The following is a 25,813-nucleotide window of genomic DNA, read 5'->3' on the forward strand; positions in this document are numbered from 1 at the left end:
ACTCATATTGGCTCTGACTTGTTAATTAACTCTGTTGCAATCTCGAAGTTTAGCCATTGCAAGTGGAAAAATTATCAGTTCTGCTGCATATCTCCTTTCATTTTGACAGGAGCTAGGAGTGGAAAATTTACAACCATTTTTGTCTCACCCAGTATTTACTTGCAGCCTTCAGCTTGTTAGCTTTTCCTTGTCTGTCGTTTTTTTTCCAGCAGCTTTTAGTACGTTGAAACATTTCAGTGTTCCTCTTTCAGTAGCTGTGGCTTCTCTTCCAGCTTTTCAAAACTCAATCTCAGTCCACTTCTGACACCATGTTACGAGCTAAAAGACAGAGTCTTTCCAGTGTAATGTCTTTATTGAGCTGAATGTAAGGTGACTACCTGCAGGGGGTCCCTCATGGCAGAGGTCACATGATGACAGAAAGCCAGATCGGACATATATTATATTGCATTACGATTGCATTTTAAAACCCAAACTCTCACACACAAGGGTCTGAAGTCCAAGCATATCTCCTTAGTCACTCCCAAACATGAGCAGAGGGCACAAGAAGTGGAACACAAAAGTCAGCTGTCATCTGACAGAGCAAGGAGAGCACAACTGATAACTTTTAATATCCAAAGTTCTGGGTGAACTCACCAAATACTGTCACTTAGCTTTTGCACTGCCTTCACATAAGATCAGTGTTCCTGAATCATTATTCTTTTGAAGACTAGGCTACGTGCAGTTGCAGAACTCTCTCTTTCACTCCCAGGTCTAATTCTTACTTGTGGTTAGTGACTCAAGTGACAAGAGGTCGTGAGGATAAGGCAGTAGCTGTAGATCTGGAAGTGTTCAGGCAATCATTATTATGGCTGGTCTCTACCTCCAGTGCACCCACCGTGAAAGATAGAAGAGCTGTTTAGCAATAGACACAATGGCATTTGCCCTTCTGCATATCACGAAGATGAAAATTGAAAGTGCCTTTCCTCCTTTGAATGAAGTGTCCCTGAAATCCAGCAGAAATCTTCCTGGTAGGTAAAGCAATATGAAAGTGGTTTTGATTAAAGAAGGAGCTCTAGTGTTCAGAGAGTTTGTTCTTTGTGAAAGGGGCAATTTGGTGCCAGTGACATTTCAATGGTAGCACTTGCCTCTAAGTCAGAAGGTTGTGGGTTCAACTTTCAGTCAACCAACACCTAAAAACAGTACAAAAACAGAAAAATCTGGAGATACTCAGCATGTCTGGCAACATCTTTGGAGAAAGAAACAGAATTAACGTTTTGCGTCATGGACCTTCCTTCAGAACTGAAGGAAAATAGAAATGATAGTAGAAAAAATTTGAGCAAATGAAAGGCAGAGGAAGAACAAAAGAGATTACATGTGATAGGATAGAGGGCAGGAAAGATTAAATAACAAAAGATTTCATGATACATAAGGCAAGGGGAGTGGTAATGGTTGGTAGCAGCAGCTGTCCCTCAATTTGAGGATGCCATCTACTCAGTGTCGTGAGTTTCTTCCCTGGGTCTTCATGTGACTGAACAGGGTGATTCACGATCCACAGATCTTTGAGTGCATGGGACAAGATGTCCCATGAGGTGGTGGCAAGATTTGCTTCCTTTTCTTTCCATCTCTGTGCCACTCTGCTTCATCTTTAAGATGTTGTGACTCAAAGCTTGATGCAGCTTGGTGGACAAATTGCCGAAATTTTGAATGATTGGTAGCAAGCTCCTCCCGATCATTAATGTCACTGCTGCCCTGCTTCACGGAGAGCTTCAAAGTGTCATTGGAGCATTTTCTTTGTCCTCCCCCGGTCACTTGAGAGTTGAGAAAACAAGACCTGGTGAGGAGGATATATTCTGGCCATCCGGACAAGTGTCTGGACATCGAAATTGATTTTGCAGGAGTTTTGCCTGAATGCTGTGCAGCTGGCTTCAAGAAGGACATGAGTGTTTGTTCAACGGTCCTCCTATTGAATCCAGAGGATTTGGTGAAGGGATTCCTGATGGAATTTCTCTAGCGCTCTTAAGTGTCACTGATACATAATCCAGGTCTCATTGCAGTGCTGCAGTGTGGTGACAACTGCTCTGTACACTAGGATTTTTGTTGATGTGCGGATATCTTTGATGTCAAACACTCACTCCCGTAATTTGTAGAAGACTGAGCTGGCCCAGCCGATTCTAGTTGTATCTCCACATCAACAGTGGCCTTTTGAGAGAGGTGGCTGCCAAGGTTATGGGAAGTGCTCAAGGTATTCCAGAATTTCTCTTTCAACATATATGGGAGGTGGAATCTTTTGCTGACCAGGTTTGGGTTGATATAGGAGTTTAGTTTTGGCAATATTCAAAGACAGGCTGAGTTTCCTGTCTGCAGAATGGAAGAATCACAGAAAATCACAGTGCAGAAGAGGCCATTTGGCCCATCGACTCTGCACCGACCTGTGAGAGACACCTGACCTAATCCCATTTACCAACACTTGGCCCATAGCCTTGAATGTTATGACGTGCCAAGTGCTCATCCAGGTACTTTTTAGAGGACATGAGGCAATCCGCCTCCATCACCCTTTAGGACAGCGCGTTCCAGGCTGTCACCACCCTCTGGGTAAAAAAGTTTTTCCTCACATCTCCCCTAAACCTCCTGCCCCTCACCTTGAACTTGTGTCCCCTCGTGACTGATCCTTCAACTAAGGGGAACACTGCTCCCTATCCACCCTGTCCATGCCCCTCAATCTTGTACACCTCGACCAGGTCGCCCCTCAGTCTTCTCTGCTCCAACGAAAACAACCCCCCCCACATAGTCATCTATGTCGTTTATATAAATGACGAATAATAAGGGACCCAGCACAGATCCCTGTTATACGCCACTGGACAATGGCTTCCAGTCATTAAAGCAGCCTTCTGTCATCACCCTCTGTGTCCTACAACTAAGCCAATTTTGAATCCACCTTATCAAATTACCATGTATTCAATGTGCATTTATGTCCTTTATAAGTCTCCCATGTGGGACCTTGTCAAAGGCTTTGCTGAAATCCATATAAACTACATCAACTGCACTACCTTCATCTACACAACTCCTCAAAAAATTCAATCAAATTTGTTAGGCATGACCTCCCTCTGACAAAGCAATGCTGACTATCCCTGATCAAGCCTTGCCTCTCCAACTGGAGATAGATTCTCTCCTTCAGAATTTTCTCCAATAGTTTCCCTACCACTGATGGGAGACTCGCTGGTCTGTAGTTCCCTGGCTTATCTCTACAACCCTTCTTAAATAGCAGAACCACATCAGCTGTTCTCCAGTCCTCTGGCACCTGCCCCATGGCCAGAGAGGAATTAAAAATTTGGGTCAGAGCCCCTATGATCTCCTCCCTTGCCTCCCTCAGCAGACTGGGACACAAATCATCCGGAACTGGAGATTTGTCCACTTTTAAGCCTGCCAACACCTCCAATTCCTTGTCACTCCCTATATCAACTTGCTCAAGAACCTCGCAGTCTCTTTCCCCGAGTTCCATACCTTCATCCTCATTCTCTTGGGTGAAGATGGATGTGAAGTATTCGTTCAACACTCTACTGATGTCCTCTGGCTCCACCCATAGATTGCCCCCTTGGTCCCTAATAGGACCTACTCTTTCCCTGGTTATCCTCTTCCCATTGATATACTTATAGGATATCTTGGGATTTTCCCTACTTTTACCAGCCAGAGCTTTCTCATATCCCCTCTTTGCTCTCCTAATTGCTTTCTTAAGCTCCACCCTGCAATTACTGTACTCTACTAATGCCTCCGCTGATTTGCTCCCCTTGTACCTGCCAAATGCCTCTTCTCCTTCTCATTGTATCCTGAATATCTCTGGTCATCCATGGTTCTCTGGGCTTGTTACTCCTTCCTATCACCCTAGAGGGAACATGTTGAGCCTGTACCCTCCCAATTTCCTTTTTGAACGCCCCCCACTGCTCTTCTGTAGATAAAAAGATCGAGAGTGGCTTGAAAATCTGATGCAGAGTGGGCAACGACACGGCAGTCATCCACAAACTGTTGATCATGTATGTTTATGATTGTCAGTTCAGTTTTGGCACAGATGCGACGGAGATTAAAGAGATTTCCATCTATTTAATGCTCATCGCAGAGTGCAGATGGCATTATGATCCAGAACTAAAGATCCATAAACAGGAATTCAAATACCACCGTGGATCTTGCCGAATTTAAATTCCATAATTAAATAGAGGATAAATTTCCTTTTGTTGGATGGGAAGAATCTGTATCATGCTATGTAATGGCATATTCTGTACAGTGTTTGGTAATGTAATTGATTACTCCCTAATAATGGATCAAATCTGGCTCATCTCAAGATTTACTATCCACTTGGGGCTGATTAAAACCACTGAGGTAAACTTGGGAAAAAATTGAACTTCCCTCGACACTCATATCATATACCCAAGCAAATGGGGAAACTGTCCATGCACAAATGTGCACATGTGCAAAGACGCCTTCAAGTAAAAAAATAGTATCAGAAATGGTGTCCATAAAACTACAGAATTATCACAAAAACCCACTGGATTCAATAATGTGTACAGAAGGAAATCTGCCATCCTTACCTAGCCTGGGGTGATGTGTAACTCCAGATCTACATAATGTAGTTGACTCTTGACTGCCCTCTGAAATGACCAAGCAAATCACTGAATCGTTTTCAAGAAGGTGGCTTAACACCACCTTCTCAAGGGTATTTAGGGATGGACAGTAAATAAATATTGATCTTGCCAGAGATGTTCACAAGGTCCCAGTGCCTTGACTTACCTTAGGCCACTCCCCATGACACAGCAGAGCGGACGGGAAATGGGGAGTGAGCAAGGGATGGATGGACTGGGAGGGAAGTAGGGAGGGTAAAGGAGGGGGAGGAGCAGCCGGACTCCGCCCCCGGAGAGGCCCCGCCCCGGTTGCACGTTGGGTTCGCGCACCGCCCTCTGACCGTTTGTTGTATTTCTTTGGAGTTCAGTGTTCGTTCGCGAGCCATGTACCGGTCGGTGCTCGAGCGCAGTCTGACATTGCTGCTGCGCGCTGCTTCGCGCCTCCTGCTTGCCCTTCTCTCGCTCGTGCAGTCCTTTAGCCCCCGGAATGTGCGGCCGGTGCCACCGGCTTTTCGGCCCCTCGTGCTGCTATCCGGGGTGGAATTAGCTCGCAGGATCCGGCAAAGACAGGTACGGAAGTGAGGGGAGGGAGACCGAACTTATAGTCGTCGCCCGCGATGACGGGGAGGAGATGCCGCAAAAGAGGAATTGGGCATCGATCGCCAACAATTTGCTGGAAAAAAATAGCCGCATATGAACAATGTCCATCATTATTAATGTACAAATTATCCACAGGTGCTTTGCAAATTGCGAATCGTCACAGGTTGCTTGGAGGGTTTGTGGTATTTGGATCATAGATCGGTTACAATCGAGATGGCGGCCATTCGGCCCATTGTGTCTGTGCTAACTCTGGAGGAGCAATTCATAGGATTTAAGAGGAGTAGGCTATTCAGCATTTCAAAACTGCCCTGCCATTCGATAAAATGGCTGATCTGGTTGTGTCTGAAGTCCACTTTGCCGTCTGCACGCCCCATAACCCTTGACTCCCTTGTCTGTCTAAAATCTGTGTGCGCGCGCAGTGTGCCTGCCTCTGGCCCTTTAATGTGTTGACCGTGTGGCTTTGTCGACCATGGTGTTTTCCAGCAACCTCATGCCATCAATGCCAGTGGACATAGGCCACCTGCTCGCATCCCCAGTACTAGAGAATGAGCAGTGCCCACAGATCAAACATTCCTGGTCCCGGGGATTTGCCCAGCAGGTCTGTTATACCTGTAAATAGACATCTCTACTTAATGAAACGGACTGGTCTCTCACTCCATGGTTTGCTTCGCCCGCACCCCTGGATGCGGCTCCACATTGCCTCAAAAACATTTCCCAACCTCTGTCTGCTGTGGGCGCTGGCCACGCCCATCCACCTCACTGATTGGTCGATCCCTTATGATTTTTGGGGAGGAGGCGGGGCCTCAGTCAAACCAGACTTCTGTTTGGCCCCGAGGCACATCAATCACAACCCAACCCCCATCCGATTGTTTGAAGCTGACATCAACGGGGTGGCGAGATGGATGAGTTTTGTGCAGTCAGGCGGGTCAGTTCAATTTGAAGGGACGGGATTGGAGAGGATCAGCTGGTCCAGGTGTGGAGCGAATGAGCCTGGCGGACAGGGCAGACCGGCCCGGCTCTTATACTGACAAAAGCCAATGACCAGGCAACAACCCATCTAAAAAACAAAGCAAGGTTGGGGAGAAGCCAGCATTCGTTAGATGGTTGAAATCTCGGGTTTAGAAGCACTTTTGCACAGAGGAGCCCGTGGCATAAAATTGGGGGAGACTTGGCAAGCTGGCAATCAGAAATGCAAATAGAGAACACTGGAAATACACATCATCTATAAAGGGAAGATGTTAATATTTGGGCAGATCAGAAAACTGGGAGATAAAGCAGTTTGGAAGGGTTCAATAAATTATACGAATATAACCCCTTCCCCCACAACCTTCAAGATACTTGCTTATTCTGCAGTATTCAGTTTTGATGAAGGTTTATATCTGAAATTAGAATCTATCTCTTTAACTTGCTCACAGACCTGCAGAGTATTTCTAGTATCTTTTAGCTTCTGAATCTCAATAGTAGTAAACATGCCATAAGTGTTGTAAACAATGCCAACTTGTTGGTTCTTCACCAGAAAGATTTTTTTTCTGGCTTCTTGCTACAATCTTCAGAACAGATTGAATGCAGGACTGGAGCCTGTTGGAGCCAATCTATTTCTATCCTGTATATCTATATCAATGACTTAGATAAAAGGACTAGGTGTAGCATCTCATCGTTCCCCCGAGTTAATAAAATTCAGCATTTGTCCATTAATAGTCCATTAAACTTGCCAGGGAAACTTCCATCTAATAGTTAATAGCAGGGGTACAGTTTTAATGATGGGATTGCAAATGATGCCAATCAACCCCTCTGGCCCCCAAAAAACACTAACTATAAATTGGAGTCTCATTCCTTGAATAGTGAATTGATGAAGATTTTAAAAATGTGTTTTTTTTTTATTTTTACCATCTGTTCCTTTTCTCTCTCAATCAAATCTATCTTTCCCAGTTCTGCTAAAAGGTAATTGACCTGAAACATTAACTCTGTTTCTGCCTCCACAAATACTGTCTGACCTGTTTTTTTCTTTCCCCCTCTATTTCTCCTTCTATAGCTGATTTGACATTGAATGCACCCATTATAATTCAGTCTCCTTCTCTGTCCTTCCTCTTTATTTCTCAGCCCTTCAGTCTCATTTGTAAACGAGATCAGTGTTGGCTCCAAGGTTTCAGACCTCTTGTTGCCGTTGCCCTTGCCATGTTATTACCAGCTTGCACATCCAGCAATTTACAGGTTAAACTATTTGAGCTGAAGTTTGAACTGGGTGAGATGGCCTGCTCCAGCAAATTCTGGCTTGAAAGCACAAAATCTAGGCTGACACTTCAATGGAGTACTGAGACAATGCTGACATCTTTTGGATGAGATGTTAAACAAAGGCTAGGTCTTCCCCCTAGCTGGACATTGCGCTATTTGAAGAGGAAAGTTCTGCCTGGTGTCCTGGCCAATATTTATCTTTCAATCAACATCACTAATACAGATTATCTTTTTTTTATTTCATTGCTGTTCGTTGCTGTGTGCGTATTAGCTGCTGCTCTCCTAAGATTTAAGTACATAATCTCACATGATGCAACAATGGCTACACTTCAAAAGTATTTCTGAGCAATCCCCATCCACCACTACTCTCCTCCGTCTGGCTGAACTTGTTCTCACACTGAACAATTTCTCCTTAAACTCCTCTCACTTCCTCCAAATAAAAGGTGTGGCTATGGGTACCCACATGGGCCCCAGTTATGCATGTCTCTTTATGGGGTATGTGGAACGTTCCTTGTCCCAGTCCTACTCCAGCCCTCTCCTACAACTCTTTCTCCGGTACATCGATGATTGCATCGGTGCTGCTTCATGCTCTCGTCTGGACCTGGAAAAATTTAATAATTTTGCTTCCAATTTCCACCCCAATTTTCACATGGTCCATCTCTGACAGTTCCCTTCCTTTCCTTGACCTCTCTTTCTCAATTTCTGGTGATAGACTGTCCACCAATATTCATTACAAGCCTACCGACTCCCACAGCTACCTCGACTACAGCTCCTCACATCCCGCTTCCTGTAAGGACTCCATCCCATTCTCTCAGTTCCTTCGCCTCCATTGCATCTGTTCTGATGATGCTACTTTCAAAAACAGTTCCTCTGACATGTCTTCCTTCTTCCTTAACTAAGGTTTTCCACCCATGGTGGTTGAAAAGGGCCCTCAACTGTGTCCAGCCCATCTCCCACGCATCCGCCCTCACACCTTCCTCTCCCTCCCAGAACCATGATAGGGTCCCCCTTGCCCTCACTTATCACCCCACCAGCCTCCGCATTTAAAGGATCATCCTCGGCCATTTCCACCAACTCCAGCATGATGCCACCATCAAACACATCTCCCCCCGCCCCCCCCCCCCCCCGCCGCCGCCGCCGGGGGTGGCATTCGCAGGGATTGTTCCCTCCGTGACACGCTGGTCCACTCCTCCATCACCCCCTTACACCTCAACCCCCTCCCATGGCACCTTCCCATGCAAGCGCAGAAGGTGCAACACCTGCCCCCTTTACTTTCCCCTCTCTTCACCGTCCTAGGGCCCAAATACTCCTTTCAAGTGAAGCAGCATATTACTTGCACTTCACTCAATTTAGTCTACTGCATTTGTCACTCCCAATGTGGTTTCCTCTACATTGGAGAGACCAAATGCAGACTGGGTGACCACTTTGCAGAACACCTTCGGTCTGTCCACGAGCATGACCCAGACCTCCCTGTCGCTTGCCATTTCAACACACCACCCTGCTCTCATGCCCACCGTGTCCGTCCTTAGCCTGCTGCATTGTTCCAGTGAAGCTCAATGCAAACTGGAGGAACAGCACCTCATCTTCCGAATAGGCACTTTACAGCCTTCTGGACTGAATATTGAGTTCAACAATTTTAGATCATGAACTCTCTCCTCCATCCCCACCCCCTTTCCGATTCTCCCCCCCTTTTTTTTCCCAGTAATTTATATAGATTTTTCTTTTCCCACCTATTTCCATTATTTTAAAATGTATTTCCATCCATTGTTTTATCTCTGCCTTTTAGCCTATTTTGATCCCTTCCCTTCACCCCACTCCACCCCCACTAGGGCTATATGTACCTTGTTCGTCCTGCTTTCTACCCTTAATTAGCACATTGCTTAGATAATATCACCACCGTCAACACCTCTTTGTCCTTTTGTCTATGACATCTCTTGGCAATCTCCACCTATCACTGGCCCTCTATCCGGCTCTACCTTCCCAACCCCGCGCCCCCCCCCCCCCCCCCAAACCAGCTTATATTTCACCTCTTTTCTATTTTTACTTAGTTCTGTTGAAGAGTCATATGGACTCGAAACGTTAACTGTGCTCCTCTCCACAGATGCTGTCAGACCTGCTGAGTTTTTCCAGGTATTTTTATTTTTGTTTTGGATTTCCAGCATCCGCAGTTTTTTGCTTTTATCAAAAGTATTTTGTTGGCTTTAAAGCACTTCGGGCAATCATGAGGACATGAAAGGCATCATATAAATACAAATTTGTTCTTTATGGGAGCCTGACTAAATATATCTTTTGAAATTGACCAAAATTTAGTTTTATTGTTTTGTTTTCTATTTTAAAATCATAGAAACTTTTGGTGAAATTTAGGATCTAAAGGAATGAAGCTGATCAAAGCCAGACTTTTAAAACTGATTTTTTTTTAATATAAGTTGCAAATCTTTAAACTAAAAGTGGAAAATGTAATAATTTATAGTAACTTTTTTGTGAATATAAACATGTTATGAGTTCTCAAACAGAAAAAGTTGCTAGAAGCACAGCAACTTAGTCTGCATCTATGGAGTGAACAAGTGAAGTTAACGTATCAAGTTTGGACCTCTCCCCTGGGCTAACTCATCTCTCACCAGATGCCTTTCAGAGCATTTCCAGAGTTTTCTCTTTTCCCAGATGTCCAGCATCTGCAATTACTGTTTTTTGCTTAGAGCTGTCTCCTTTCATATTCCTTAAACTTAGCATTGTAATATTGGGATGCAGTCTACTGTTTTTTTTGTACCAGCGTGGTTGTGGGGCTGGTCCTATTATGTAGCTCACCTTGGTGTCGGGTGTTTTATTAACAGCTTACTCTGAGGCATTTGAAAGAGTTGGGATCATTTGGATGGAGTCCTTGTTGATGGGAGTTTGATAGCCAGAGGCTTTGGACAATAGCATTACATTGTGTACAGCGTTTCAGTCAGTTTGTCATTTTTAGGTACAAACAAAGGGCTTGGTGATTTTTTTAAAAAATTGTTTCAATGCCAATTTAATGACAATTTAGACTACTTTAAAGTTGAAATAAGCTTCTGTGTTTAAAGTTTTCATTTAGAGAAGCAAATTGCGTTGCTTTATGTTGTGGGCAGTAGAGAAATATAAGCTTCATTGCTAAATTGTTCCTTTTATCTTATTTAAATAAAACCATTAGAAGCATAGACTTTGGACTAACAGTTTAGTCAGTGCATATGCAGTCTGGCTTTTTAGGAGCAGAGATCATGTGGAAAGATCCCAGAGTGTCTCTATCTTTCCTAGATTTTAGAGAGGAAAGAGTGCACTCTATATTGTAGAAGACAAGAGGTCCATTTCAGGAAGCGACCTGTGATCCCAAGAAAGTAGCTAGCTTATCTAGAAATATGTTTAGTTCATCCATTAGGATGCTTGATCCTTGCTGTTTTTAGATTGTTAATACTGCTTTATGTTGGCTTTTAATTCATTTGATTGCTTACTATGAATGCCGACATGGCAGTCTGGAAGGTGTATGGTCAACCTTCGTTCTCATCTATAAAATCACAGGAATTCATTCACGATCATGTACATTGTCTAATTTTTTTACAGTTTTAGTGGCAAATGATTTTTCTATGAATGCAGTGTTTGTTGTGCTGTGCTTGCTATGGTTTTCCCGTTCATCACTTTCAGCATGAAATAAAATGTTGATTATTGCTTTAATATGTTTCCTATACTCATCCAATGATGTGATGAGATAGTGAATTATAGTAATTATTCTCTATGCATCTCCTCCCTTTCAAAGCAGTTGTGATATATAAGTTGACATTGTGTTTTCTTGTTTGCAGGCACAATGTTACAGCATTAAAGCAAAAAGGAGAGAATGCTGGCAGAACTGTTCACATTTCTATTATCTTTTGCATTTTTAGCTGCCTTGTTTTTTCCTGTGGCACATACAATGGAATGGAGAATTAGTATACTTCTATGTAATTATATGCCAAATATTCTTGAAGCAGGATCCACCAATTATTTTTATATTCTAATATTTCACTTTTCATGGCTACCCTTTTCTATTTAGAGTGTGTGTTGGTTTGTGGAGGAAACCACCCCCCCCCCCAAATAGACTTAATGGGGAAAATGGCATATTCTATAACTGTAACATTCTGTCCTTCTCCAAGATGTATAGATCTGTTAGAATTTTTCAGAAATTATGCTGTGATTTAATGTTATGAACTATGTTCTGTTTGACTTTGTTTAACAAGTTGTCTCTTGCGATTAATTTTAGGTTAAGTGTGTGGATGTAATACAAGAGTATATCAGCAGAATCCGAGATGTCAATCCTATAGTCAATGCTCTTGTGGCAGAGAGGTAAGAAGTTCATTTTGTGTACTATTTGCTCTAGATTACACAATATTATTATGCCTGTGATCAGCACAGCATGGTAGAGGTGCTGCATTTAATCTCAGCCTCCCCATGCTAGGCAGAACAGCAAGCACTGCATCTGTACCCTCTGCCAAAATGTATGTGTGTGTCTCTCTGTCTGTGATGTCTCCACTAAGTTGCTTTCTGATTCCATTGTGCCCTTTGGTATTTTCAAATCTGTTCCTTCCTCTGAATGCTCTCAAATGCCTCGGACTATAGCCCCAGTATTCCAACTACCACCCTTTCCACTGTTTCCAGGCTCCCTTACAAATTGGGACCACTATGTAAAATGTTTAATGTGTATCTGGACTTTTGTATAGCTCATCTTTTAAAAAAAAAGGGCCGTTATTGTATTGGATTCAATGGTAAAGTTACATTTTGGTTTGAGCTGTTTTGTACGTTAATTTCTGTCAACTATGTAAGGATTATAATTTGCTTCAGAGATGATTTTTCTCAAAGTTCTGTAAAGATATGATTTTGACTTTTCATGTCACAAAGCTTTAGCATTGTATTTTTGTGTCCTTGTACCCCAAACCACATTGCAATGCTCATTGCTACTCTAGGTTTGCAGCTGCCTTGAAAGAGGCACAGCAGGTGGATAACAGGCTTGCTGAAGGTGGTGAAGATGAAAAGTCACTGGAGGAGAGCGTTCCTTACCTCGGTGTTCCTTTCACAGTCAAAGAGGCAATTGCATTAGAAGGTATTGTAGTGCACTTAAATGGTCACCCTGGTTTCCTGTCAGTCACGATGTATATTTTGTTTTGGGTGAAAAAATTACGATCCCTTTATTTTATCTTGCATCTCATAATCTGATCTGAAATGTTACTGCTGTTCCGTATACTCACAATACTGCCCTTTTATATGGAATGAATCAAGTCACACACTCAGGTTCAAAAGTACAGTCCATCATTCATCAGTAAGCAAGTCTGAATACTGCCAGTGGAACGTGCACCCCATTGTTACCATCTCTATGATAAGCCTACCAGCCGGGTAAAAGGCCAATTCTCCATTCCATGGCTTTTTGCTTAAAACAAGAGTATGTAAACATGCTATTTTGAGAAATCTGCATACTTTGACCAGGTAACATTATTTGAACTGTGCAGTGTTGGGTAATGCTGGCTTTGGTTGAAAAGTCTTGGCTGAAATCCTAAGCACTCTTTCCTCATCTTCCTTCCCTTGCCTTCTGCCATCCCCTTCCTTTTCTAGGATTTTCTCCTTTTCACCCTGAATATTGTTGCAACAATATCTAGTTGTGTAGAGAAGGAATGAGAGAGATAGAACAATTGCCTACCTGAGAAAACTCTCTATGATCTTCAAGAATTGCTGCCAGGGTATTTGGTAGCATTCTACTTTTTTTTTTAGTGTTTTAAAAACAAAGTGATGTGCTCCTATCTGGCGCAAGAGCATGCAACCAGCTGACTTTCTGTCGAGAGTTTCATAAAAAAACATTCCTTTCCCAAAAAAATTGGAAGGGAAGTTATCTCTGTGGTTTCCATTGGATCAGTGAATGGAGGATGTCATTTAATGATACTCTGGAAACGTTAATGTGAAATATGGAAAAACACTCTATTGTCTGAGCATTATTTTACTCATCAAAGTGGTGATTCACCTCGACTTAAGTTTACAGGTATATTGTTTTTATGTAATATTGTCTTTGTGATACTTATTTTATACTTCTCCCAGGTTCACCCAATACATCTGGCCTTGTAAGCCGTAAGAATGTGATTTCCCTAACAGATGCTCCTGTTGTGACTAATCTCCGAAAAGCTGGTGCCATCCCATTAGGTGTTACAAACTGCAGTGAATTGTGTATGTGGTATGAATCAAGCAACAATTTATATGGGACAACTAGAAATCCATACAATGTGGATCGCATTGTAGGTGGAAGCTCAGGTGAGCATTAAGCTACAAAAAAAAAATACGATTTTATTGTCATTCTTCATAACAATACATGGGGCAGAATTTTCCCCCCATTGTGGGGGAGGTTGATGGGCGGGCGTACTTCCAATCGGTGCCCCTGATCGGAAGCGTGGCTCCATTTTACGTGGGTGGGTCAATTAAGGCCTGCCCAGCATGACATCTGCAGGGAAGCGCTATGTGCTCCCTGTGCGGACGAGGGGGAATCCCTAAAATCAAGAGTGCGCTCTTTCACGCATGCACACAAAAGAGCGCACTCATCTCCCTTAGGCTAAGTGCTGCCTCAGGGAGATCGCTTCAACTTTCAACAATATTAAAAATAGAAAAAAAAGTTCGCTTACATGTGCCCTCATGTAACAATGTCACATGAGTTGGGACATGTTCATAATTTCCATAACAACTTTATTAAAAATTTTTAAAACCCTACATGAAACCTCATTCCGCCGGTGGATGAGGTTTCATGTTTTTTCTAGTTGCCGCCGGGGCTCCTGGCCTGCCCGCCAACCTTAAGGTTTGATGGGCAGGTCCTTTAATTGCTTAATTGATCCTGTCAATGGCCTCAATTGGCCATTGACAGGTCGGTGGGCGCGCAGCTGATTTTGCTGCGCTCCCGCCTTCCTGAAAATTTGAATGGGGCGTGATGACATCGTGAGTTCCCCACCCCAGCTCACTGACGGTAAAATCCTGCCCATGGACTTGATGCACTGAATTTTGTGGAAGACGTCCTAACTTCCAAATGCTGTTCAAAGTAAAATAGAGCTGTTGCAAAAAAAAAGTTTCTTTTGGTTCAAAGAAACAGGAGAAGCTTGAGTATTAAGTCAAGACATACAGAAATTTCATGATATAAATCTGATGACTTTAGTATGAAAACCTACAAGATAGACACTGGTACTTCACCTCTGCAACCTGAATTCAAATCCACTTCAGACTGATCATAAAATTCCCTCCTGTCTGCTTGTTTTAAAGATCCAACATGGCCATTCTCTATCCAAGTCCTGTTGACAAGAGTTCACAGTAGAAAAAACATCTAGAAATGACAGTTTCACTCAAGTGATCACAGGATGACCAGTGTCCAAAATAGAAATATCACGCAAATGCAGTGAATGTTAACCTTCACGAATATTATTCACAAGAGCAATTCAACAGAGTAGAGCAGGGGGTTTGAAACACTCTAATGTGTGAACCCAACACGAGAATTCACACGGTCCTGTGGACCATTTGTCCTAAAACTGAGAAGCATATTAAGTGGCCAAAAGATAATTGCTCCAAATGTAGAAAGCTTATTTTTTAAACTAATACTGGCAACATAATTAACATGCTAGGAGTACTAGAATTACAGATGCTCTTTTCTCTCTCAGCTTTTCCCACATTAAATGCTGGTCGCCACAATACTGACTTATCAACCATCATTTTATTTTAGATTTGGTGTGTGGATTTAGAGCTCGGTGCCCTTCTTGCAGCTAACCCTCCCTGTTTATCCAGGCTGGGGACCGGCATTGATGCATGCTGGCTTGCTTGCACCAGTGGCTGGGTTATGAGAGTTACAAATACGTGATCAGAATATTCAGATTTCTGGTAATGATTCCTCCTTGAAGAGCCTCAAGTGTCCCTGATTTCCATTTGATAATGACTAAAATAGAGGGACCCTTGCTCTGTACCAAGTAACATTATGCCTAACTTTGGGACTCCTTGATGCCGACACTAAATGCTTGAAATGGAAAGTTTACCCAATGCTAAAACTTTGTTTTATTATGAATGTGCATTCAAAGTTATGATACTTAATATGACCTATCTAGAAGATAGGTTTTTAATTAGCATTTATGGATTAGATCGGGGAAGTGGGTTTTTACAAAAAGTGCCAACTGGAAGAGCCATAAAAAAATTCTCACCACCTAATTTAACCCCCTGTTTAAATTAGTAAATGTGGGGAAGGACTCTGTTAGAAAAGGTAGTATGGTTATTTCCAAAAGAAATTAAAGGGAAGAGTCTAAAGTAACAGTCAGAAGTTGTGCTGTAGGCACTAGAGGTAAAAAGAAAACTAAAGATGTAAAGGAATCAAACCATGAGAGAGCAAAAAAGTGAGTAAAACATAAAAGCAGAAGGACAGGTGAGGGTGTTTGGCCCAAATAAGCGTTCTTTGTACAAATGCATGTAGTATAAGAAACAAATTGAATAAATTGCAGGCATGAGTGAGGGTAAGGCATAGTAGGCATCACTGAAATATGGCTTCAAAACAATCAGGACTGGAAGCTGAATGTACCAGGGTGTAAGGTCTATAGGGAAAATGGTAGAGGGAGCTAAGTAGCTGTTGTGCTTAAGGATGAAATTACTTCTTGCTAAATCCTCTTGATCAATGAAGTAAAGAGGCAATGGAGACTTAAGGGATAGCAAGGGATTTAAAAGTTACGTATAGTCCATCTGGTGGCTGCTGTGAAGTGGCACAGATGCAGAGATTGGACAAGAATGTAGCAAAAGCAGAATGGTTTTATCTTTGATATAGATCAGGACAAGCAGACCAGCACATGTCAGAAAGATAGTGAATTCCTTGAGTGTGATCAGGATTGTTGCAGAAAACTATCTACCCCAGTGCCAACAAGAGGACAATACCATGTTAGCAACGAGCCAGATTTAGTTAACAGCCTCATGGTGCATGAACATTTATCTAATAGCGGTTCTATTATGATTGTGTTCAGCATAATGTTTGAAAGGGCGAAATGGCATAATGCTACTAAGATACTAGATTTGGGTAAGGCTGGCTTTTCAATGTGATGAGACAGAGTGTGACCATAGTAAAATCTGTTAATGGGTAAAATGGCAAAGGTTAGAGGGAGATTTTCAAAAAAGAACTTGTGATACAAAAAAATTTGTACTCTAGAGGGCAAGAGCTCTACTTGCCTAAAAAAAAACCATGAATGACTAAAGAGATTAGGTACAACATAAAGCTAAAAGAAAAAACATATAAAAATGCAAAAAATAGCATAGATCATGGCAAATGTGAAAGATGTAAAGGGTGGCTAAACAGATAATAAGAGCTACAAAATGGAAGTTTGAAAAGAAATTTGAGGGATATCAAAATACACAATTTTTTTACAATTACATTTGGAAAAAGATGGTGAGGAGTAATGTGGATGCCTTGAAAACTGACTGGTGTCAGTGAAGATAAGGAAATGGAAGGCACAGTCAACGTCACTATTTACAGTTGAGGAAGAGGTCAGCGTCGTGGACATCTCAAGGAAACACATTTATGAATCGGGTCAGGAACACAATAAAATTAATGGAAGCAAAATAACAGTAATGAAGAAAATAAAGCATTGTAGAGTGACACGTATCTCCACAACAAGATGGTTTCCATTGCAAGGTTTTAAAGAAGTAGCTGGAGAAGTGCAGATACCCTAAAAATAATGTTTCAAAGTTCTCGTGATTTGGGAAAATTTGGAAGTTTGGAAAATTGCACATGTTATTCTGTTATTTAAGAAAGGTGAGAGGGAAACTAGGGAACTTGCATCATAAAGTCTTAGAATGACTTCAGCACAGAAAGAAACCATTTGACCCGTTATGTACATACCACCTCTCTGTAAGAGCTATTCAGCTAATCTTAGTTAGTCTAACATCTGTTGTTGGAAGAGTATTTAATTAAGGATAAAGTAAATGAATGCCTGGAAAGTTTTCAGCTGCTAGAGCCAGCATAGATTTGTCAAGGATAGGCCGTGTCTGATGAACTGGATTGAATTTTGTGAAGAGGTGACCATAGTAGTAGACAGGTGAAGGTATATAGATGTTCTTTATAAGGACATCCAGAAAGCATTTAATAAAGACCCTCATAAACTAAAGTTGTAGCTAATGGAATTGAAAACAAGTTATTGATCTGGTTGAAAATTACTTGAGAGTCAGGAAAACAAGTTATTGATCTGGTTGAAAATTACCTGAGAGTCAGGAAAAAAAGTAGGAATAATGCATATATTCTCTAATTGGCAAGATGTGGCTAGTGATGTCCCATAAGGATTTGTGTTGGGGTCTTCGCTATTTACCAGATTAATATATGATTTAGATGGTGTAAAGAAGGCTATATATTCAAATTTGCCAGTGACAATAAGAGGTAGTGGTAGGTAGTGTAGAGGAAGCATAAAATTACAAAAAGATATTGATGGATTAAGCGCAGGGACAAAACTGTTTCAAATGGCTTTCAATGTAGGCAAATGATGGTCATCCACTTTGGACCTAAAATTGATTTAACTAGGGGGGAATTTAGAGACAGTGGAAGTCCGAAGAGACTTGCAGGTTCAGATACATCAGTCATTGAACTGTCATGCAATGTTATAGAAAGTAACTAAAAAGACAAATTAAATACTAGCCTTTATATCTAGATCACTAGAATACAAGGGGGTAGAAGTCATGCTTTAGCTATGCAGGTGTGATGTCCAAAATCCAGCTGTCCAAAAACCAGACATTTTTGAAAATGGAAATGGATGCTGTTCTCCGCAGGTAAGGTTGTATTATAATGTTGTTAAGTGATTTCTTCTTAACAATGTGATAATGGGTGCCTTTGGTCAGATACTACTTGCTCCAGTGTCACACAACCGATTCAGGTCTCCTTTGCAAGGGCAGAGCCTCCCACGCATTACATTGGTGCATCTACCCCTAATAAGCAGAGGAAATTTGCAAGATCTCACCCTGAGCATCCTTTAGTCATCCAGCCGTAACTCTGGGATGGGGCAAAGATGGCTATATGAAGTTAGGTCACAGATCTGTCATGGTTTCATTGAATGGCAGCATATGTTCAAGGGGCTAAATGGCCTTCTCCTGTTTATATGTTCCTAAAATGACAATATGTGAAGTTTTCTGTTTGTTCTTCTGCCCTAACTTGAAGGACATAATTTTTGCTGTTTCCTTTCTTTGTTCTATCTTTTATAACAGAATTTTTACCAAGTTCAGCAAAGTGATGGAAAAGGTAATCAACAGAACTATGAAGCAGTACTTAGAAAGCAATAACCTGCTCACTAATGCTCAGTTTAGGTTCTGCCAGGGCCACTCAGTTCCTGACCTCATTACAGTCTTGGTCTAAATATGGACAAAAGAGCTGAACTCGAGAGGGGAAGTGAGTAATTGCCCTTCACACTAAGGCAGCATTTGACTGGGTGGCAATAGGAACCCTAACAAAATTGAACTCAATGAAAATCAGGGGGCAAACTCTGCTGGTTGGCATTATACCTAGCACAAAGGAAGATGGTTATGGTTGTTGGAGGTCAATTATCTTAGCCCCAGGACATTGCTGCAGGAATTCCTCATGGTCGTATCCTCAGCCCAACCATCTTCATCTGATTCATCAATGACCTTCCTTCCATTTTAAGGTCAGAAGTCGGATATTTGCTGATGATTGCACAATGTTCATCACCATTTGCAACTCCCCGGGTGCTGAAATAATCTGTGTCCATATTCAGCAAGACCTGTACAACATTCAGGCTTGGGCTGATAAGTGGCAAGTAACATTTTGCCACCTAACTGCCAAGCAATGGCCAATTCCAACAAGAGAGAATTCAACCATCTCCCCTTGACATTCAATGGCATTACCTTTGCTGAATTTTCCACTAACAGCCTGGGCGGTACCATTGACCAGAAACTGAACTGGACCAGTGATATAAATACTGTAGTTACAAGAGCAAGTCAGAGACTGGGAATTCTGGAGTAAGTAACTCGCCTCCTGACTCCCCGCTTGATTGGCACCCTACCTACCACCTTAAACATTCAGTTACTCCACCACTGACGCACAATGGCATCTACAAGATGCACTGCATTAACTCACCAAAGCTCTTTCGCTAGCACCTTACAAACCCATGACTTCTATCACCTAGAAGAACAAGGGCAGCAGATTCATGGGAACACCACCACTTGTAAGTACCCCTTCAAGCGGCACACCATACTGACTTGAAACTATAATCACCATTCCTTCACTGTTGCTGGGTCAACATCCTGGAACTCCCTCCCTAACAGCCCTGTAGGTATACCTATACCATGTGGACTGTAGCGGTTTAAGAAAATGGCTCATCATCACCACCTCAAGGGCAATTAGGGATGGGCAATAAATGCTGGCCTAGACAGCGATGTCTGCATCCCATGAATGAATTAAAAAAAAAATTAGGATAGGACGATGTTCTGAAACTCTGGAATATTTAAATATTGTAGAAAAGGTTAATTTTTTTAGTTTGTACTTTTTTGCAGGTGGGGAGGGATGCATTATTGCTGCGGCTGGATCAGTAATGGGTGTGGGTTCTGACATTGGCGGGAGTATTCGAATACCTGCCTTCTTCAATGGAATTTATGGACACAAGCCTACAACAGGTCAGAATTGTTTCCCATTTTGCGCTAGTTTTGTAAAGTACATTACATTGCAAGATTCTGTCATCTAAATATGTTTTGTGGCTTATATGGTTTAATGTTTGTTACGCCTTAATTATTTTGGTGAAGATTTAGATTGAAGGCACAACTGATTTATTAATGTTCCACTCTGGTACTTACATTTCCTTTTTTGAGTCAAAACTTAACTTCTTTGTCCCATTAAATTGCCCTGTTGGCTCCCAGTTTTAGTAAATAGTACAAACGCATAATGCAGTAACTATCACATTTCTTGTTTAGCAGTGTTCAGCTTATTTTATTTGCAGTACAAGAAAGACATTCAAACCCAGTTTCTGTACACAGTATTTTTCCTAGCATTTCTATCATAAAATTTCTAATTTTATAACTTTTTCCAATATTATGTGTAATAGTGGATTGAATGGATGGATAGCTTCAAACTGGACTTTGGCTTTGGAAATATCCAACCTCCTAAGTGGATTCAATGTTGAATTTTTAGTAGGGAACCTAGGCCAGGATTTTCCTGGCGGTGATTTGGGGGCCGGGCCCGCTCGCCAACAGGAAAATGATGCGGGATGATGTTGGGAGGAACCCCCGAAGTCATCCTGGTCTCTTTAAATTTTTAGGAAGGCGAGCGGACAGCGAAATCAGCTGTCTGCCTGCCGACTTGTCAATGGCCATTGACAGGCTAATTAAAGTAATTAAAGGCCCTGCCCGTCCAACCTTAAGGCTGGTGGGTGGGCCAGGAGCCCCAGAGGGCTTCTGATAATACATGAAACCTCATCCACTGGCAGAATGAGGTTTCATGTTCATTTGTAAAATCTTTAATAGATGTAATGTGATACATCGTCTCATGAGGGGGACATGTTAATAATATTTTTATTTCTCTATTTCTTACGTTTTTGACAGTGTCACTAATCTCCCTGAGACAGCATTTAGTCTCAGGGAGCAGTACGCTCTTTCGCGCACATGCGCGAAAGACCGTTCTTTGACAGCTGGGGATTCCCTCCCCCCACCTCCCCGCTGCACAGGAAGTGCTAGCTTCCTAAACGAAAATAAAAATACCTGGAAAAACTCAGCAGGTCTGACAGCATCTGCAGAGAAGAACACAGTTAACGTTTCGAGTCTGTATGACTCTTCAACAGAACTAAGGAAAAAATAGAAAAGAGGCAAAAATATAAACTGGTTTAAGGGGTGGTGGGACAGGTAGAGCTGGATAGAGGGCCAGTGATAGGTGGGGATAGCCAGAAGATGTCATAGACAAAAGGACAAAGAGGTGTTGAAGGTGGTGATATTATCTAAGGAATGTGCTAATGGGTAACATTAAGGGTAGAAAGCAGGACGAGCAAGGTACAGACAGCTCTGGTGGGGGTGGGGTGAGGGAAGGGATCGAAATATTCTAAAAGGTAGAGATAAAACAATGGATAGAAATACATTTAAAAATAATGGAAATAAGTGGGAAAAGAAAAACCTATATAAATTATTGGAAAAAAGGGGGATGGGGATGGAGGAGAGAGTTATGATCTAAAATTGTTGAACTCAATATTCAGTCCCACCCCCCCTTAAACCAGCTTATATTTCACCTCTTTTCTATTTTTCCTTAGTTCTGTTGAAGAGTCATACGGACTCGAAATGTTAACCGTGTTCCTCTCCGCAGATGCTGTCAGACCTGCTGAGTTTTTCCAGGTATTTTTATTTTTGTTTTGGATTTCCAGCATCCGCAGTTTTTTGCTTTTAGCACTAGCTTCCTGTCGGGCAGGCCGCTGGACAGGCCTTAAATGGCCCGCCCAGTCAAAATGGCGGCAGGCCCCGTTGTGGTGGCGGGGGTCGGCTGTCCGCCCGCTGCCGAGCCAGTGGGGCCCGTACGCTCACGAAGGGCAAAATTCTGCCCCTAGTATTGATCAAACAGGGAAGAGATCTGTTTCTGAGAGTCCAGACAGCATTGTAAGAATAACATTTTTTTTAAAACCTGCTTCAGACTGCATGAAGTTGCTGACTGTTGCTGCAGAGCATCCTTCAGAATTTGAGCATCCTTTGCTTTAGCCAGTAGGCTTTTCAATAAAGGTGAGAAGATATTTTCCCTCACTCCAGATCAATGTAGCATTAATTAAGTAAATTCATTCAATCTTCATTGATCTTGTTCAGGAAATAGAGCTATTATAATAATTTGAGCAAGAGTCAATTTGGAGCAGTAAGAAGGCCCAAGAAGTCATAGCTTGTCATAAGTAATGGCATAAGTCACCTATGCCATAATTTTGTGAAATTTCTGTGCAAGTTTACAGCAAATTCTGGCCTGAAATCAGAATTGCAAAAGCCTATAATAATCTGTAATCTGTGATTTCTTCCAGAATACGTAGTTAACCTTTGTAATTGAAAACAGTTGTAACTTATGATCAAAAGTCTGTATTGTCAGTTAGGGGTTACAGATGTTGAGAATAGATTTTTTCCTCTACTCTTTGTGGTCATTGTCAGCACCACACTCCAGTTCAAATATAGTATAAATTGGAGGATAAAGAATCCCTTGCACTGCCTGACATTGTGGCTTCACTTTGGTCTTGGAAAATCAGCCTATCTAACACTTTTATTTCGCAGACAATTATACTGTAGTTCTCTCAGGCTGTTAATTTACTGTCTTTTGAAGCTGGATTCAAATTCTTTTCACTCATTTCACTTTAGATACTTATGGCCTTCTTTGAGAGGAGGCAATTTTATCCCATTATGTTAGATAGATTTCAGCCCAGATTTCTAAAACAAAAGTGCAATTTTTAATGTACTGTACCTCCAGCCCCCAATATTATTTTGTAAAAAATACACTACAAAGCTTCTTTGATTCCCAAACAAGTAATAGTGCAAATCGAAATGCACAAAACTGCAAGAAGTTGATTGCCTCCCTTACATCAAGATTTCATTTTGTTTTGCCTATGCATTTTAAACTACAGAACTTACGCTGGATAAATGTATGTATGTAAAGGTTTCAATAAAAATGTATTCAGCATGAAACATTGGAGTAAAGCAGGAATAAATGCCATGCATTAAGATTTTATATTGTAGATCATGCACAATTTAAATACATTGTAAAATGGTTAGAAAATGACGTGCGTGTAACAGCATTGTGATTGAATCAATATGTACCCATCTGAAGTTAATTGCATGACTTATTCAGTATCCTTTGTATGTACCCTGTGTAATTCTAGAAATATTTTAATGATGTGCTTTCAGGTTTGGTACCTAATGGTGGTCAGTTTCCAAATGCAACAGGTCTAAAATCCGAATTTCTCTGTACTGGTCCCATGTGTCGTTATGCTGAGGACCTCATTCCAATGTTCAAAGTCATGGCTGGTCCAAATATCTCCAAGTAAGAAGAAAATTCTCAAGCAGTAATCACTATTTCCATTGACCTACAGATCTTGATACTTAACAGATAGAAACGAGCAAATAAAAATCTTATAGGAGATTGGTCAGGAGATGGGTTTCTAGAAGGTTTTTTGAAGATAGATAGAATAGGTTTTTCTGGGAGGAATTCCAGGATGCAAGGCAGAATTAACTGGAGGTTTTGCCATCAATGGTAGAATGGGTTGTGGATGAAGTGGAAGTGGGATGATGGACAGAGAGCCTGAGTCACAGGAATTCACATAAAATGTACTGTACAGTAGAAGGTCATTTGGCCCATTGTTTCTATTGCAAGGAATAGGGATGGAGGGAGAATCAAGAGAGCACAAGGAAGATCTTATGGAAGAGACTTTTTTGCCTATCCTTAATTGATCTGAGTCATATGCTTGAGCCATTGAAGTCCTTGAAGTGATGGTGCTCCTACAATTATGTTAGTTAGGGAGTTCTGGGATGTTGACCCAGTATTAATGAAGCAGTGTATGCCAATGTCAATTTGTTGTGTGACTTTGAGGTGATGTTCCCACAGTATTGCTGCACTTGTCCTTTTCATTGGTTCAAATGACAGAGGAGGGGTGCTGTCATAGTAGGCACAGTTTAGTTTGACAGCTTTTGGTTGGATATTGAGTCCAGTGACTCAAGCAGCTTTGATCAAGAAAACTTCCTTAATGTTTTTGGATTTCTTGGGTTTGGCTACACCTGTCCAGGTGAGTGGTAAGTATTCCATCACTCTCCTGATGAGCCTTTTAGATGGTGGAGATGGTGGTGGTCTGAGAAAAGTAGATTATTTAAGGGTTCAGAGATTATTGAACCAGGCAAGAAGGGTATTTGATAAGTAGATATTTCTTGATGAAATCCGCTCTTGAATTTTGATGAAAGTAAAGTGTGTCATGAACAATGAGAATCACCCCCTGTCTCAATAATACTGTTAGGTGCATTCAGGGAAAAGACTTTAAATCCCTCAGATACAGGTCAAATAGCCCTTCTCTATAAGAACTTTTAACAGGAGTTTGATGAATGGATGAGGATATGAACTCATGATGGAGATCACTGATTATTTTAATGCACTGGAATAGTTTTTAAACATTTTAATTTATGTTAGATATGTTAGAGCTCTGCAATAGGATAATTTTCTTTATTTTTGTTATTTTTATTGTTATTCATTTATATGTAATTTTTGAATGAACGAGCAATGTACCCGAAATGAATTTCCATATGGACAATAAAGTGAAATTGAATTGAATGGAATGGAGAGGTTTGCAGGGTCTGGAAGTAAGCCACTTATATATCTCTACCCTGCTTTTTTTCCCCCTTTATTCTTTCGTGGGATGTGGGTATCACTGGCAAGGCCAACAGTTGTTGCCCGTCCCTAATTGCCCTTGAACTGAGTGGCTTGACAAACCATTTGAGAGGGCAGTTAGGAGTCAGCCACATGGTGTGGGTCTGCAGTCACATGTAGGCCAAAATGGGTAAGGATGGCAGATTTCCTTCCCTAAAGGACATTACTGAACCAGTTGGGTTTTTGCAGGGTAACCATCAACATCAATAAATCCAGATTTATTCATTGAATAAAATTGAATTGAAATTCCACCATCTGTGGTGCAATTTGAACCCACGTGACATAACCACTGCGACCAGTCAATTCAACTTCCGGTCAGTGGGGACCCTCAAAATGTTGATGGTGGGGGACTTGACAATATTGGTGCCACTTAAGGTCAAGAGGAAGTTGGCTGGACTTTCTCTCATTTGAAATGGTCCACTCAGCACAGAGCACCGAGAGAGGAGCCCAGTTGATAAAGAAACGGCAATGAAAGAGAATCCCCAGTTGACATGACACTGAGGGAGGAGCAAACTTCGGAGGATTTTCGAAATTCTGATGATGGTAATATTGATTTCTCAATGAGTATATAAGAGAAACTCAGAGGTTGAGTAAGTGAGGTGAGTAACCAATAAATAATTTCTTTCTTTAACAATAGCAGTCCTCCCTCAGAGAGCCCAGAGGTAATAGAACGCAAGACAGTTGGTAAGAGCAGGAGCTGAAAACCAGAGCAGAGGTTTGAAAAGAGCAGTATTTTTGTCACTAAACTAGAAAACTAAATTGTAATTGTTTTACTAAATGAGTAACTTAAACAAGCTAAATTAGTTATTGGAACTAAAATAAAAAAACAAATAAATTAATCAATCAAATAAACTGATTAATAAGGTTAGATAGATATAGCAGATGGTGTACTGTAACTGCACCATGAGGGAGGTTGTGGAGAGCAATGTGATCCCGGGCAACCCAAACATTTTTTATATATTTATTCATTCTTGGGATGTGGACATCTCTGGCTAGGCCAGCATTTATTGCT

At 41.5% G+C, this 25,813-nt stretch overlaps 1 protein-coding gene across 1 annotated transcript in view; it reads left to right on the forward strand.

The window, feature by feature from the left end:
* The first annotated feature begins 4,919 nt into the window (after window positions 1-4,919).
* The window catches only part of faah2a (fatty acid amide hydrolase 2a), a 49,067-nt gene continuing 28,173 nt past the window's right edge, over window positions 4,920-25,813 (forward strand). Inside the window, exons 1-6 of the mRNA XM_041196024.1 lie at window positions 4,920-5,159; window positions 11,674-11,756; window positions 12,374-12,510; window positions 13,494-13,703; window positions 19,944-20,063; window positions 23,295-23,430. Of these exons, the coding sequence (XP_041051958.1) occupies window positions 4,974-5,159; window positions 11,674-11,756; window positions 12,374-12,510; window positions 13,494-13,703; window positions 19,944-20,063; window positions 23,295-23,430 (872 nt within the window). The 5' untranslated portion in view covers window positions 4,920-4,973. The remainder of the gene's footprint in view (window positions 5,160-11,673; window positions 11,757-12,373; window positions 12,511-13,493; window positions 13,704-19,943; window positions 20,064-23,294; window positions 23,431-25,813) is intronic.

Source organism: Carcharodon carcharias, chromosome 9 (genome assembly GCF_017639515.1).
Source record: "Carcharodon carcharias isolate sCarCar2 chromosome 9, sCarCar2.pri, whole genome shotgun sequence".
NCBI classification, from domain to species: Eukaryota; Metazoa; Chordata; class Chondrichthyes; order Lamniformes; family Lamnidae; genus Carcharodon; species Carcharodon carcharias.